The sequence below is a fragment of the Macadamia integrifolia genome, chromosome 13, assembly GCF_013358625.1.
Source record: "Macadamia integrifolia cultivar HAES 741 chromosome 13, SCU_Mint_v3, whole genome shotgun sequence".
Lineage (NCBI taxonomy): Eukaryota > Viridiplantae > Streptophyta > Magnoliopsida > Proteales > Proteaceae > Macadamia > Macadamia integrifolia.
In genome coordinates this window covers 28,791,286-28,805,666 of record NC_056569.1, presented here as the reverse complement: position 1 = coordinate 28,805,666, position 14,381 = coordinate 28,791,286, and the positions used below count along the sequence as shown (strand labels likewise).

Here is a 14,381-nt window from a genome sequence, read left to right as displayed (position 1 = left end):
AAATCATATGATACATATCAATATCAGAAATTGATATTTATATGTTGTGAATGAAGAGAGGCAGTTGAGAAGAGTCATATTTTGGCAAGTAGTTCACTCTTATTAAAAAATCTCTTGGAAGAGTCCCATTAGGTAAGTGTTACTTTATTTGTTAGAAAATCTCCAAGTAATAAGATTTGCTGAGCTGGCAGCGAGTGATCCTTGAGATCGTCCCTGCAATCATCGAGATCGGATTGGACTTCTTGGGAAGGCAATCCGACGTGTCATCCATGTAAATAGGCGATCTGTGAGGTCGGCTCAACTAAGGGATGACCTGAGGAGTCGATTTTCTCAAAGATGACTTGAGGGGTCGACTCAGCCGAGAGATGACTAGAGGGGGTGGCATTTTTACCCTCATCAATATCCATGTCACTTAAATTGGATTAATTAAAAAAAAAAAATTTGATGTCCATGCTGCCATGCCTTACCCTATGACACTCTTCTCTTGTCTTATATGTGGGGTCCTTTTATACAAATAGTATGGTACCCCTCCTCTATTCCCATTGGCTTAGCATATGAGATTCCATCCCACATTGACAGAGATTCCTATAAAGTAAATTCGTATACTTTGGTCTAACTGTCCAAGAAAAACAAGTCTTTCTTAAAATGGGGAAAATGTCACCTATGTTGCTGCATTTATAGAGGTTACTTACACAGCTCTACTTGAGGCTTCGTTTAGTTGCAATGGGAATTTAAAGGGAAGGGAAGTAAAATTTTCATACTTTAAAAAGAAATATTTATAATCATTACCTCACGTGATTGTATAAATTACTTTATTTTTTTAGCCATATTTAGTAAAATAAATTTTACATGTAATTTTTATTTTACATATTATAGCAAAGGGTTTTGGATGCAAAGTAAAGTAAAATTTTATAACCAAATATGGAATGTTTTAAAGTTAATATTAGAGTCACATGGGTAATGATTACATATATTTTTTTTTTAAGTATAAAAATTTCATTGACCTTCCTTTAATTCCCCTTACAACCAAACATAGCCTAAAGGTTCAATCACCCAAATTGACCATTTGATACTTGGATGGCTAATCAGCTATTTGATATGCCCCAACCATATGGGCCTATGGCCACCATGAAATGAAGTTTTGTTTATCTTTAGTCATCAAAATTACCAGGGAATTGTTGGGGCAATTTTAACCATTGGATGGACAACAATCAGCAATGTCCATGGTCACATACTCATACGCTGTTAAAAGTCCAACTCAATCATGTGGTTTATTATGTATCAATAAAAAGTAATGTTTGATTGTATCATGTGGTGATGTGATATAATACCTCTTAAAACTTATCAAGTGAACATAAAATTTGATAATCTATCAAGTTGTCACAATTATTATTATTATTTTTGTCAGTATGATTGTTTAAATAACACATCTTAGGTATATTTAGAATTTAACACATTTTTTGAATTGCCCCTTGTTTTATTGCCCCAAATATTTTTTTTTAATTAAGTTAGGTATATGAAAGAGTTTTCAAAATAATTTTGAAAGTGACTTATTATTATGTTGTTACCAAAAGTTGTCATTTTCTACTAAAAAAAAAAAAAAAATAGCAAAAGTTGTCATTGCCATTCACATTTTTCGTTTACAATATTTTTCCCGACTATAAAAAAATAATACGTTATTTTAAAATAATCAAAACGTAATAATAATTTGACAAGTCAAGGGGATGTCAAGAAGAGCTTCACTTTTGAATTCACAATCTAGTTTGGATAAGCCTTCATACAAGTTAATTAAAATAATGAAAAAGAAAACATATTCATGTGCAAACTACGCCAAAAAACAACGTCCCTTGAAATGACAGCCACAAACCATATAGGATTGAAAGTCCCCCCTAGTCGATGCCTTTGCATATAATCTCATTGGCCTTTACGTTAGTGTATGCCAATGCAAGAGCCATACAACAATATAAATTTTTATTATTATTTTCACTTCACCTTTGGGAGATTAATAGTGTGGGTGACTCATTGGCTATGAAAGCCTTGTCTTGTGCGTGTGTGAGACAATTTAACTGTTTTCCACTCTTTGGTTATCCATATGTATCATCATTTAGATACTTTGCTTCAGACATGCTGTGATAATTAAGTTTTCTATATAGCCACGTATGTACATGGCAAACCGAACTGAACCGATATAAAATCGAGAAGGGAAATCGAACAGAGATCGAAACCGAATCTTTTCTTATTGGTTGAATTTTAGATTCATTCATTCTTTTTTTTTTTTTTTTTTTTAATTTATAAAATCGAACCAAAATCAAACCGAACCGATGGGTTCACACCCCTAGACTGCAATTTGCCAAAACCCTAAAAACTGCCAATAAACCCTAAACTCCATCAGAAACCCTAAAAATAGACCCGAGAAAGGTTATATAAACCATCGTCGAGTAAGTTCCAGGGTGCTCATTTTCGTTCACTTTGCCTTCTCCTGCAAATGTTTGTCCGAAGCCGACGCTCGAGGTTGAGGTTACCCTTGGAGGGTAAGTTACTTGTTGTCTTCGACCTTTCAGTCTCTTTATCATGTTTTACCGAGTAATATTGGGAAGTGTAGATGGATGATGTCCGACCTTTCAACGTTCTGCGTCGGAATTAGTACTTCAAATCTCATAATTTTTACTGACTTGCAGGCCTAGGCGAGGGTGGATTCAGGCGACGAGGTGATGGAGGACGGAGAAGAGGAAGCGGAGGCGGTGGAAGAGGTGGAGAAGGTGGTGTCAGAGGACGCGGCGGTGTCCGTGGCGGCATAGGAGGCCGTGCGGGCTGAATGGAAGGGGGTAAGTCAGGTAGTGATCAAGCCTCACAGGTACGAAGGAGTGTTCATCACTAAGGGGAAAGAAGATTCTCTCGCCACTAAAAACTTGGTCCCCGGGCTGCAGTTCACGGTGAGAAGGGGTTCGTCTTGCAGGTGAATTTTCTATTTCCCACCTGTTCGCAATGTATACTTCATTTTAGATACGCTAAATTTGATAAGATTGAATGATATCTTTTACTTTTTCTATGGTGAAATCTGCATTTAATTTGAAGAAGCTCTAATTTCCTTCTCCATAGCTTTGTTAACTTTTGAATTATTTGTTGACGAGTGCATTAAGATCTAGTGATGCATCAGAGCTAATAGTATCCAGGCTTGCTCCTGCCTGGATACCCCCAGGAATTGATATGTTGTTTGCTCATGGGAACTTCCATAGGCATATTCCTTGGGGGTGGTTTGCATTTTTTCCATTCTTCCTACTCCCCAATTTTGTGGAGGTCTTTTTGTAGTCTTATTGAACCTTTGAATATATAATTAAATTATTAAATTATTAATTATTGATTAAAAAATGCTTTTGATTATTCCAGTGATTTTTTTTTTAATGTAAGTTTCATGCACTTATTTCACTTAGTTTTCTGAGATCAAGCGGATGATGAGTTTCTCGGATTCCCCTTCAAGACATTTTGGGTGATGTAGTCTCGAGTTACTGACGCTTGTACATATACAAATCATAAATTTTGACTTCTGTTTTATATTTCGTTTGTATGTGCTTGTATTTTACATGCACTGACTCCAATCGGTTCTCTGAGATCAAGCAGATGATTCTACCATAAAAAAAAGAAAGAGGTCATGCAGATGATGAGTTACTCGGATTCCCCTTCAAGACAGTTTGGATGATGTAATCGCGAGTTTCTGATGCAAATTCATATAATAAATTTTGAGGGTTTTATTATTATTATTATTATTATTACTTTTTATTATTATTTATTACAAATTTAATTTAATTTTTGTATTTTTTTGTATTGTTTTAATTGTTAAAGCTAGTAAAAAGTGGGAAGTAAGTCATGGTCCACTCGGGCTTTCGTTATTATTTACCCTTTTGATTAGAAGAGAAAGGTCTCCCCAACTCTCTTTCATATATTTTATTTTCATAGGCTTAAGAAGTTCAGGTGTGGATCAGTAATTTAGTCTTAAACATTGATTTCTAAATTTAATAGTAGGCAGCTTCTTATTACTTGTAAGTAATGGTTTCCAATACAAGGATCAAGTGCAGCATGTTTTTCACTTCAATTTTTTCAATTGTGGTGCTTGTATACACTTTTTTTATTTTCCATTACAGTAGAGAACATTGAAGCTTGCGACTGGTCAACATATTCCCTTGGGACATCATAGATGATCCTGGTTTTGAGGTTTCTGAAGCTATTTAGCCCCTCAACCCCCCAAGTTATTTCCTGTTTTAATTATTTAAAAAACTGGGTAGTCAAAGCACAATAGAATGGTATCCCACTGGTGCAGGTACACGCCATTGCGTGGGCCAGTGGGAGGGAGCATGTGGATGTCTTTTCACTCCCACTGTGTCTAGGCGTGGACACAGTAGTGGGTTGTGTTCTTTCTTCCATATATATATAATATTTAAATATATGCAAAAGGCCTGGCTGGGCTCAACCCAAGGCCTCAGGCCAGGCCCGCTCTACCCCTACGCAAGCCTTAGAATCTCAATCCTGTTTCCCGGGTAAAAAACCCATCACAAGCCCTGTCGGGCTCATTCTTACCGGGCCAAACTTGCAAGCCTGCCCACATTTCAGCATTGTGGACCACCTGTAAATTTGTATGATCTAACTGTGGATGGATTCGGTAAAATATTTACATATAGGGAAGGCATGCTATTTTAGTTTAAGTAAGAGAATAGTAGCGAATTTGGAATGTCAGAGATACATAATCGAGGAAATAGTTTTATTTTACTTGTGAGGATCTGAGGTGTAACATTTCTCCCTGAAAAAGTTAACACTGCTATGTGTTTGACCTTGTTGCTAGCTCCCTTGTCCATCCTTTTTATTTTTCTTGATGGTAAATGCTGCTTAGAGATGCATTTATTGTGCCTCCATAATCCCAGATAAAACTATTTTTGGTGTTTATCTGATTCATGGGAGGCTGAAAGTAACTATGGAAGTTTCGCTGATAACACCTTTTTAGTACTTGGGAGGTGTTTTACTAGTAGCTTGCCAAACATGAATGAATTCTGCTCACTGATATACCAAATTCTAGTTGTACCAATTAGAAGCGTGATGTGTTGGTTCTAATTAATGGTAAGGACTGGTCAGATTCCTGTTTGGTTTTGATTTGAACTCTTTCTTTATAGGGTTCTTGATTTTTTGAGTTTCATTTTTTGTTCTTAACGTTTTTGTAGCTTCACTGTTCTGGTTTCGTAAACGGAGGTTTGGAAGAACTTTGGTAAGGCAAGGCAGCTTCTTGTCTGGATCTTAATTTTTTTCTATGGTTCAGACAATTATAATCTTTGAAAACTTGCTAAAATGAGTCTGCGGTTTCACTCGCCTGGATCTGAACCTCTGATTTTTCAGGCCCTTTAAAAACCGAAATATATTTTTCCAGTCACACTATGTTTTCAGCATAGAGAAGAAATTATAATCTCATTTTGGCAATATCTTATTTTTTTTTTTCTCTTATCTGGTTGGTAGTTTCTCAGATTTTAGATCTGGGTTTGAAGGTTTTGATCTATTTACTGTGGAAAAAAAGTATCTGATAAGAATGATGAATTGCATGCAAACGCACTCTGTCCCTAAACTGTATGAGTGTTTTGAGGCAATTTCTTCGTTTGCTAGAGTAATGTTTAGTTTCTGTTCCAATTCACTCGCCCATAAGATTGAGAAGGGAAGGATTAAATTGATCAGCCCTTTCCATGATCTTATTGGGCACATGATTGGAATACATTGCCTCTCTTATATTTTTATTTTTTTCTTTCTTATTCACCCAAAGAAGAATTCATTTTTTTGTGGGGGCAAGCATGGGATCAACATGTGGAACCCAATCGGTGTGGTTTTCATATCAAGTTGTAGGGTACTAGGGTCTGTATGAATATTGTATGTTCAACTATAGAAGGGTTTTAATCACGTTAGAAATTTAGTAGATACTAAATTTTGAGGTTGAATAGGAGGTCACAGATGGCTGTTTTGTCCCAAGTGAATCAGGGTATGATGTTGGGTTTCATAATCATAAGTTTATTTGTTATTTTTGAATCCTTGTGAACAGAATCTTTTTATTGTGTTTAATACAGGTCAGACACTTGACTTAGTATCATTGAATGTTCTTTTGTAGCCTTGTGTTTCTTTTATTAGCTTTGCAGTGTTTGAAAGCCATCTTATATTTCTGGTTTGAGATTATGAAGTTGGAATCAGTGTAGTTACCAATACATTTATCTGTCAAATGATGATGTTGATCCATTATACCTGGCTCAATGAAGCCATCCGGTACCACCATTGTGTTCACTTTCTAATTTCAGTAGCAGACATGCAGCTAATTTGATTTGCATTCTTTAATGTGTGAGTGGTGTTGTAAATAAACAGGGTGGGGGTGGGGGGTTTTATCATTATAGATTATCAAACTGCTGGATTTCTATGTTGATCATGTGTGGTTGATGTTTGTGCCCTAGGGACATTGGGGTTAATGAACCTCGTGTACATGACACCAACACAATTTGTAAAAGAGTGGGGATTAATGAACACCATGTAAATTTACCCAATCCAATTTATATAAGAGTAGGTAAGGGTGTGTTGTACGTGTAGAAAATGGTGATGCATGTGTTGTCATAAAATGTTGTAAAATTGTATGTCGTTTTTTTCGTTTCATGGTATGGTAATGAAAATTTGACCTTTTTTTATCAGATATTTTCTGATGTTTCAGAGACTCGAAAAGGATGGACTTCATGACAAAGGTTGTTGGATTCAGGTGCTTCAGGATGTGTTGAAGTTAATAGCAATGAAATGGGGGGAGCAATAGAGTTTTCTTTTGTGTGATTTTGATAAAATCTACTTCAACCATCAAAACTGGAACACATAGCATTCATTGAAGGAGTTATTTTACTATTCTACTGTTTATTTGTATACGTCATATTGCATAGATGCAGGCATTTTGTATATTTTAGATTTGTATATTGGATCAAATATAGATTTTTGTTTTTTTTGATAGTATTGTAAACCTAAAAAAGATGTGTAAGGGTCCCCAAGACCATGAAGTGGTTGTTGGGTCTGATAGGGGTCTATCGGTTGTAAGTGGGAGATATTCACCATTATAGATAAAAACATGTTACACATTCAATGTGGATGATATTTGATTCGAATTTAATCCATTTACTTTGTGTTTTAAAATTTCGGAAGGATAAGGTCGTTTGCGTTCCTATTTGGGATATTGAACTAATAAAGAAGTTTAGACCATGGATGGGTGCCTTTAAAAGCGTAAGGAGGGTATATGGTTTTGATTGTTGTCAGATTAATTGTGCTTTTACATGATTTCATATTCACAAACATGGTAAGATCATCTGATAGGAGACCCTAAGAAGTAAGAACCCTTCTGCATAACTCCTCGTCGTGCCTTGTGGAGGCCTGTTTGATTTTATTTTCAGAACATATTTTTCTGTTTCTCTGTGTTCATAAACAGGAAATTACCCAAAAAATCGATAGATCTTTTTGTTTTGTTTCATTTGTTTTTGGAAATAGATATAGAAATTTATGTCTATTTCTCTGTTTAGAAACATGAATGAATAAACTAATAAAACTTGTTTTTTTGTGTCTAAAAATATATGGAAGTGGCAAAAATTGTGAAGGCATCTCAACCCATTGTTGAAACTTCTCGCTATCCAGATGTGACAATTCCAGACTAGTTGTGCGAAGTTCACAATTTTGAAATGCCTTCATCCTGCTGAAGTTCATCTTCACGAAGCATATCTACAACTCCAACATCATGCTTTCACTCGTGTCTTGAACGTGACTACACTATTTTGGAAAACAAAAAAATCAAATACCGTTTTATAATTCCAAAATCGTTTCTTAGCAAAGAAACATGTTTTTCCGTTTCTACTGTTTCTAGACACAGAAACTGCAAAAACAAAATCAAATGGCCCCTTAATTATTAGATATCAAGAATATGGTTTGGACAAGTCAAATGGCGGCAAACTACCTATTTCAATCAGATATTCGATGAATTCAGATCTGTCTCTATCCCAATGTATGTTTATTGCATGCGTTCTACATTACAAATGCCAACGTGTGCTCTATTATTGTCTTGATTTTCCAAACTCTTCTTTTGTCATTTGCAGACTCCATTTGAATTGAAATTTGATACTTGGAAACAAACTCTCGTATAATCATGATTCTAATGATTAATTCTAGAGTGTATATTACTATGTGCAAAGTTTGGAGGTGAGAGCTATGCAACCTTATCTTAAGAATATTGAGAGGCTTGACCACTGGCAACATTTGTATCTTTACCAGTAAATCAAGCTTGTTCCTACTAATTATTAATTTTAGAGATTAGATGGAAATTCACTACACACATCACACAAACACTCACATTCATGACTTGCACACATACAAATACACGGACGCATATACACACAATTCCTCCCCTCTTGCATTTTTATTTTTATTTTTATATTTTGGGAGGAAATCTTATTAGTGGTTGTCTTTTTTTTGGTAGATTAGTGATTGTATTTAATAGGCCAAAGTTTGAGTTCAGATATATTGCTAATTACCCTGGGTCATAATTGTGATTGCTTGGTTCTGAGATCTAACATATATATATATATATATATATATATATATTTCAGTTGAAATCTAATATGCCCAATATACACTCCATTATCATTGAGAAAGATTGGAATTAGCTTTTAATCTCTTTCCCTATGATATCCAAACGTCTATTATGAGAGATCTTAGGGGTTTTAGGTATCCCAAGTTTTCTTATATACAAGGGGTTTTTGTTCATTAGTCGCTTCATTTTCTTTAACCATCATCAGTATTAATGAGAGAGAGAGAGAGAGAGAGAGGAGGGGTGGGGGGTTTGTTGAGAAAACTTACTAAATTTATAGATATATACTTGCTTATTAAGATGAACCAGGGCAACACTATAAATATAACGGGAGAAAGATAGGTATGCCACTGATATCAAGTATGCTAGCGGATAGCACCAATAGGATCACATGATAGAGTATCATTCAGGAAGGATATGAGAGTCATTTCAGAAAAAAATGAAAGAGAGAGATAGACACAATGGGTGCTAGCATACTTAATATCGGTGTCATACCCAACCTCTTCCCAAATATAACAAATAAGCACAAATATTGAACAGAAGATACAAATATTAATGTTATAGATTTTGACAAAAGCTCTTGTTCCCAAAATTAGAAAGGTACGTAAATTTATCATTATGGGACAAGAAAATCAAGCCGAAAGATCAGTAAAACATATTTAAAGCCAAAGCATAGGGAGGAAGGGAAACATATTTGATGGTTTCTTATTCTTGCTACTTCATTCAGACATGTTATATCATGAAAGTGGAGCTGTGGCAACCCTAACAACAGAAGACACTGAAATGATGATGATATGGGATTCTTTAACACCAATTGAGGTGAGTTATCTCTCCCTGACTTTGTGGGATTTCTGTTTAACAAGATCAAAATGATATGCTAATATGAATAATTATATTTCATAAGTTAAGTTGATGATTGTATGATTTGTGTTTATATTGTCATATTGCAGTTGATAATCGCTGTCACAATTAGTTTCTTACGTGTTTGATCTTAATATTTTGAATCAATGATCTTGATAATTGATTATTGTTTAGAGTTTTCGAAATTTCTTCCATCTTAGGGAGAAGGAAAATTTTTGTAATTTTTCCCCCTTGGAAATGCTTGTGAAACCATTGGAGACAAACAATATTATCAATTATATTTATTGATTAGATTGTTTTGTATGATTCCCTTTGTAAATTCTTCTGTTTGTCATTTATTTTTTCGGGTTTCTTCTTAGGATTTATGCTCTCAGTTGTGGAAGGAGTATTAAATCAAGCTTAGATGCATATTGAAGCTTAGGGTTTTCTGAAATTTTTAGAAAATTTCCATTGGCCTTGGATGGTTAGTCACATTAATCAGTGATGCAAATCATAATGGTGAACTATTCGTAGAAAATCATGAACCATATAGCCGTTGATTGTTAGTCCAAATGGTTGGGTTAATGGGGTTGGTAGCCTTCTAAAATATCATGTTTTAATCGAATTTTCTTATTAATTAAGGAAACAATTTTTCTTGAAGGTCGAAAATATCCCTTATTTATGAAATTCATGTCATCCCCATTAATTCACCGATGAAGAATATCTCCTTTGACGTCTGTGAAAGAAAATTGCTCCTCAACAAAGAAGCTGTGAGAATCTTTCAATCCTATTCGCAAGGTTTTCAGAAAGAAAAAAAAAAAAAAAAGTTCTTAAAGACGAGGAATCTACACGATAGCTACATATATTGACATCTCCTGCATCAAACAAATATCACTATTCGTATATAGAGGGTCCACATTAGGGGTGTGCGGTCGGGCCAGGTCGGTTTCGATCAGGTCTAGTCGGGCTTAACCACTTGGAAGCCTTGCACCATGATCGTCCGTTTAAGTAAACGAGCCTAACTTTGGGGGCATGGTACAGTTTATAATTGAGTCGGTCAGTGGCGGACTTTAATCGGGCTTCCTTAAACAAGCCTTAATCGAGTCTTAACCGGACTATAGATCTATTTAAGTCTAAATGGGCTTTAAACGTGTTTAATACAAAACTATTTTCTTAAGTAGGTTGAAGGTCCAGAAATATGTAACGCAACTCTTTAATAAAGAAGAGAAGTGATATGAGATTGTGGTTGCTCTTAAAAAAAAAAAAAAAAAAAGAAATTATGACCATTACAACTTACAAAACAAATGTTTTAATTAAATCAAATCTTATTACAAAGCAAAGGGTAAGAAGTTAATTAGTTTCTTACAAGTAGTGGCAAAATAAAAATTTTATGTAGTATTAAAGGGGTCGAGCTGGGTCGGGCTACAACGAGTCTGTTCAAGTCAAGCTTATAAATGTGTCGGTTCGGTCAGGTGCCCGACGAGCTAGCCACATGCATCGTGAACGCCCATTTAATAAATGCATCAGGCTCAAGTCCGACACATTTATTAACCAGGTCGGTCCAAGTCGGGCCATAAACGTATCAGGCTCGATCGCCCCTACTGGTGCGGGTTCAAAATTGACACCCCTAGTCCACATAGTCAAGAAGGAAGAGAGAAATTGACCCCTTAAATATCAAAACCAAGATTCTATCCCAAAAACCGTGGAATTAACGACTCTGAAACATCTAAGATCAGGGTGAGTCCCGACCAATTTGAATATAGATTCCGATTTTGAAACAATGGTGCTATGGATAGTTTTTCCATATTTTTCCATTTTTATAATACATTACATTACTACAATGATCTGAAATTAGTTAGTAATTAAACTGTAATAAAAAAAAGTATAGATAGGAAATATGCCCACTTGGGTCTCATCAAATCCAACGGGGTTTTAGGAAAAAAGAAAAATTGTTTAATTCGGATGTTGACTCTTTTACTTGTATGCTTTGTTATCAGAAAATAGATCCGTTGTTCTTACGATTATTTAATTGTACAAATCAACGACCAAACACCTGTCTTTTTATCTTCATATATATATATATATATACCCATCTTTATTTTTATAATGGTAAAAAAATGAGACAGGTGATTGCTGAATCCGTATGACCATGTTATCGTTTGAGCAGCGGATTCATCTCGTATTTTCAGTTAGAACGTTAGTTCGTTTGAGCAGCGGATCTATCTCTTATTTTCAGTTAGAATGTTAGTTGGATATTTGTCCATTGTGCCTGGCTACTGACTTTAGTAATGTGGAGTAGTCACTAAAGTCACCAAAGTCAAAGGCCGTTTTGTAGCGAGCGACTTCTCTCGGGAGGTCGCCAGTAGGAACATAAAGAGTGTCTATTTTCTAACTATTAAAAATGGACGGTTGTGATAACTCGATATGAAAAGGTCCTTCCAAGTCCAACTGTGGGACCCACACACGACATAACTGTGTAGTCAGTTGCCTGTAGGAATTGTCCTATCCTATCGCATGACACTCTGGGGCCTACAAAAGCTATCCTGATATTTATGTGGTCCAACTAAATATTGGAATGCCACGTGTTCAGTAACGAAGCGTTGGACAATAATTACGGTTGCGTCCCTCCTATTACCAGCACGACTGCACGAGTGGCAAAACCAGTTGCCTTCGTTTCTTTGCAGGGCTGGGGTTATTATCGTAATTTCAATCGCGTCCCGAGAGTAATTCTGATTTCTTGTCACTCGGGCTATTGATCAAGGAATTTTTTAAATCTTAGTTAAATACTACCAAACAGTCCCTGATACTGAAAGCTGTAAAAGAAAAAAGAAGGAAACAAGAAATCCCAAACGCTTAGGTTTTGACTGGAAACGCAAATCGGAGTTAAATTCTTGGAACCGGCTTCTTCGCCGGATCCCATTGGAAGCTCCACTCTGAAATCTTGAAGCTGGTTCTCAAAAAATAGGAATAGATCGAGTATTGGTGGAGAAATCGACATTGAAAAACCTTAAAGGTGCAGCGAAAATGTTGGAGACAGTGAGGCAGAGAAGAGAGAGACAGTGAATGGAGGTTGCTGACGTTGGGATCTGTAAAAGCGGTTTCTGGAACCGCGTTTATAGGGGGTGGCGTTTGTAAAAATTCGTTTTGTTTTTTTTTCTATTTTTGAATTCGTGCATGCAATCCAGTGGTACGAAGCAGGGCGTTGGCGCCGCCGGTCCCGGCCGGAATGCCGCGGTGGCGCCGCATGGCTGCTCGTCCTCCTCTGCTTCCGCTTCGCCGTCGTCATCTTCTTCGGCGGTGTCGGCCCCTCATCTAGGGTTTGATGCAATTCAACAACATCATCAGCAACAACAACAACAACAACAACAACAACAACAACTACAACAACGACAACAACAGCAACAGCTCGCATTTATACAGGTCGGTGTCTACTGGGTAATTTGAGAAAGTTAGTTCTCTATCTGATTGTATTTTGGGATGGGTTTTGCGATAATTTAATCGTACTGGATTAGTGGCTCTGGAATCTGGATCGAACAATTCTTAATTGGCTTCCGTTTGGCAATTTTGATTTTTCCTTAATTGAATTGGGAGGGCTACTGATAGAGCAAAGCGTCTGCTGTAACTCACTATAAATTCCTCGAACTTTATACCAAATTATAGACGTTTATTCGTCAAAACGATCCAGTTTGACACTTCAACTCCTCAATAAATAGGGAAACCGTGGACCTAGTACCCAGTTCTATAACTCACAATGTCTATCGATACCTTTGCCTCTTCCTATCTCCCCTCTGTTTAGTGTTCAGCGTTTTGTAGGATTCTGGTGTGGGATTTATTAATTCTTACTTGCATGAGCTATGCAGCTCTTCTTGTTTCTCAATTGGGATTACTTTGACGTCTTCTGTTGGGCCTATTGGTTTGGATTTTCTTGTTTATATATTCTCAGAGTTTGGTTGAGTTCACTGGAGAGGGCTTCTGCATGATGGGAGTGGGGACCTGATCAATTAAACTGTCCCTTTTGTTGCTCTGTTTCTGAATTTTCAATTTCTATTTTCTTTCGGTCCAAGTTTTTGTGGTACACTTTCCCTTTGCGGTTTGGGTAGAAGCAGTGTATTTGCGCATTATCTTCCATCTTTTTGAATTTAGGTGCCTTCAGTTTCCCAAAACTGGTTAGTTTGCCTTATGGCTAATTTCCAGTAGTTGGCTGTTCCTCACATTGGCTTATCATGCTTTCGCCTTTGGATTTTTTTTTTTTTTTTTCACGTATTCGAGCTGGTTCATGGGATGGCTCTGATGATTTGGCCGTTTTTTATGGGGAAAAAAGGCTTAAGTTTTATCTTTGCAAACTAAACATTGCATTTGGTCTCTTCTGCTCTTTTGCAAACCATACATTGCACTTGGTCTCTTCTGCTCTTTTGCAAACTATACATTGCACTTGGTCTCTTCTTCTGCTGATGACATTTTGTGTGAAGATCTGAATTGTTTTTTTAATGTAATCGCGCCACAGTTATAGCTCTTTTGATGTGTACTGCAGTCAACTTGCAATGCTTTTAACCGGAATTTGTTATGAATGATTTTTTCTTTATAGTTCCTATACATTTGTATTTTGTATCAGATCTTTGTGTGCTGGTCCTATTTATCTTTGGAGCAGTGATTGTCTGCTCCAGATCCCTTTGGAACTCTTCATCATGTTTCAATTTATTATAGGTACTAGATGAATTGATATTGTTGCTTGATAAATGTTTTGATAGTCATTACAACAGTTTAGAAAGCCTGAAGGAGAGGAAGCCCTCCTAGCGTATCAAGCAGGCGGTATCCATGGAGTCATGGGTAGCAGCAACTTTCCTTCATCTTCTGGCTCCATGCTCTTGCCTCAACAGTCTAGGAAGTTCATTGATTTGTCTCAACAGCGTGGAGCCTCTCA

General features: G+C 36.3%; 1 protein-coding gene, 1 long non-coding RNA gene and 3 other non-coding genes across 5 annotated transcripts in view; all 5 read left to right on the top strand.

The window, feature by feature from the left end:
* The first annotated feature begins 2,389 nt into the window (after window positions 1–2,389).
* LOC122058610 lies at window positions 2,390–7,132 on the top strand. The gene is made up of 3 exons (XR_006133856.1): window positions 2,390–2,531; window positions 2,679–2,956; window positions 6,700–7,132. It is a non-coding gene; the product is annotated as an uncharacterized LOC122058610 (long non-coding RNA).
* LOC122060290 lies at window positions 3,444–3,514 on the top strand. The gene has a single exon (XR_006134318.1). It is a non-coding gene; the product is annotated as a small nucleolar RNA snoR60 (small nucleolar RNA).
* LOC122060288 lies at window positions 3,650–3,720 on the top strand. The gene has a single exon (XR_006134316.1). It is a non-coding gene; the product is annotated as a small nucleolar RNA snoR60 (small nucleolar RNA).
* Window positions 4,907–5,032, top strand: LOC122060293. Its single transcript, XR_006134321.1, has one exon. It is a non-coding gene; the product is annotated as a small nucleolar RNA snoR83 (small nucleolar RNA).
* Window positions 7,133–12,263: 5,131 nt separating the features above from the next.
* The window catches only part of LOC122059751 (ATP-dependent helicase BRM-like), a 29,572-nt gene continuing 27,454 nt past the window's right edge, over window positions 12,264–14,381 (top strand). Inside the window, exon 1 of the mRNA XM_042622784.1 lies at window positions 12,264–12,880. Within this exon, the coding sequence (XP_042478718.1) occupies window positions 12,635–12,880 (246 nt within the window). The 5' untranslated portion in view covers window positions 12,264–12,634. The remainder of the gene's footprint in view (window positions 12,881–14,381) is intronic.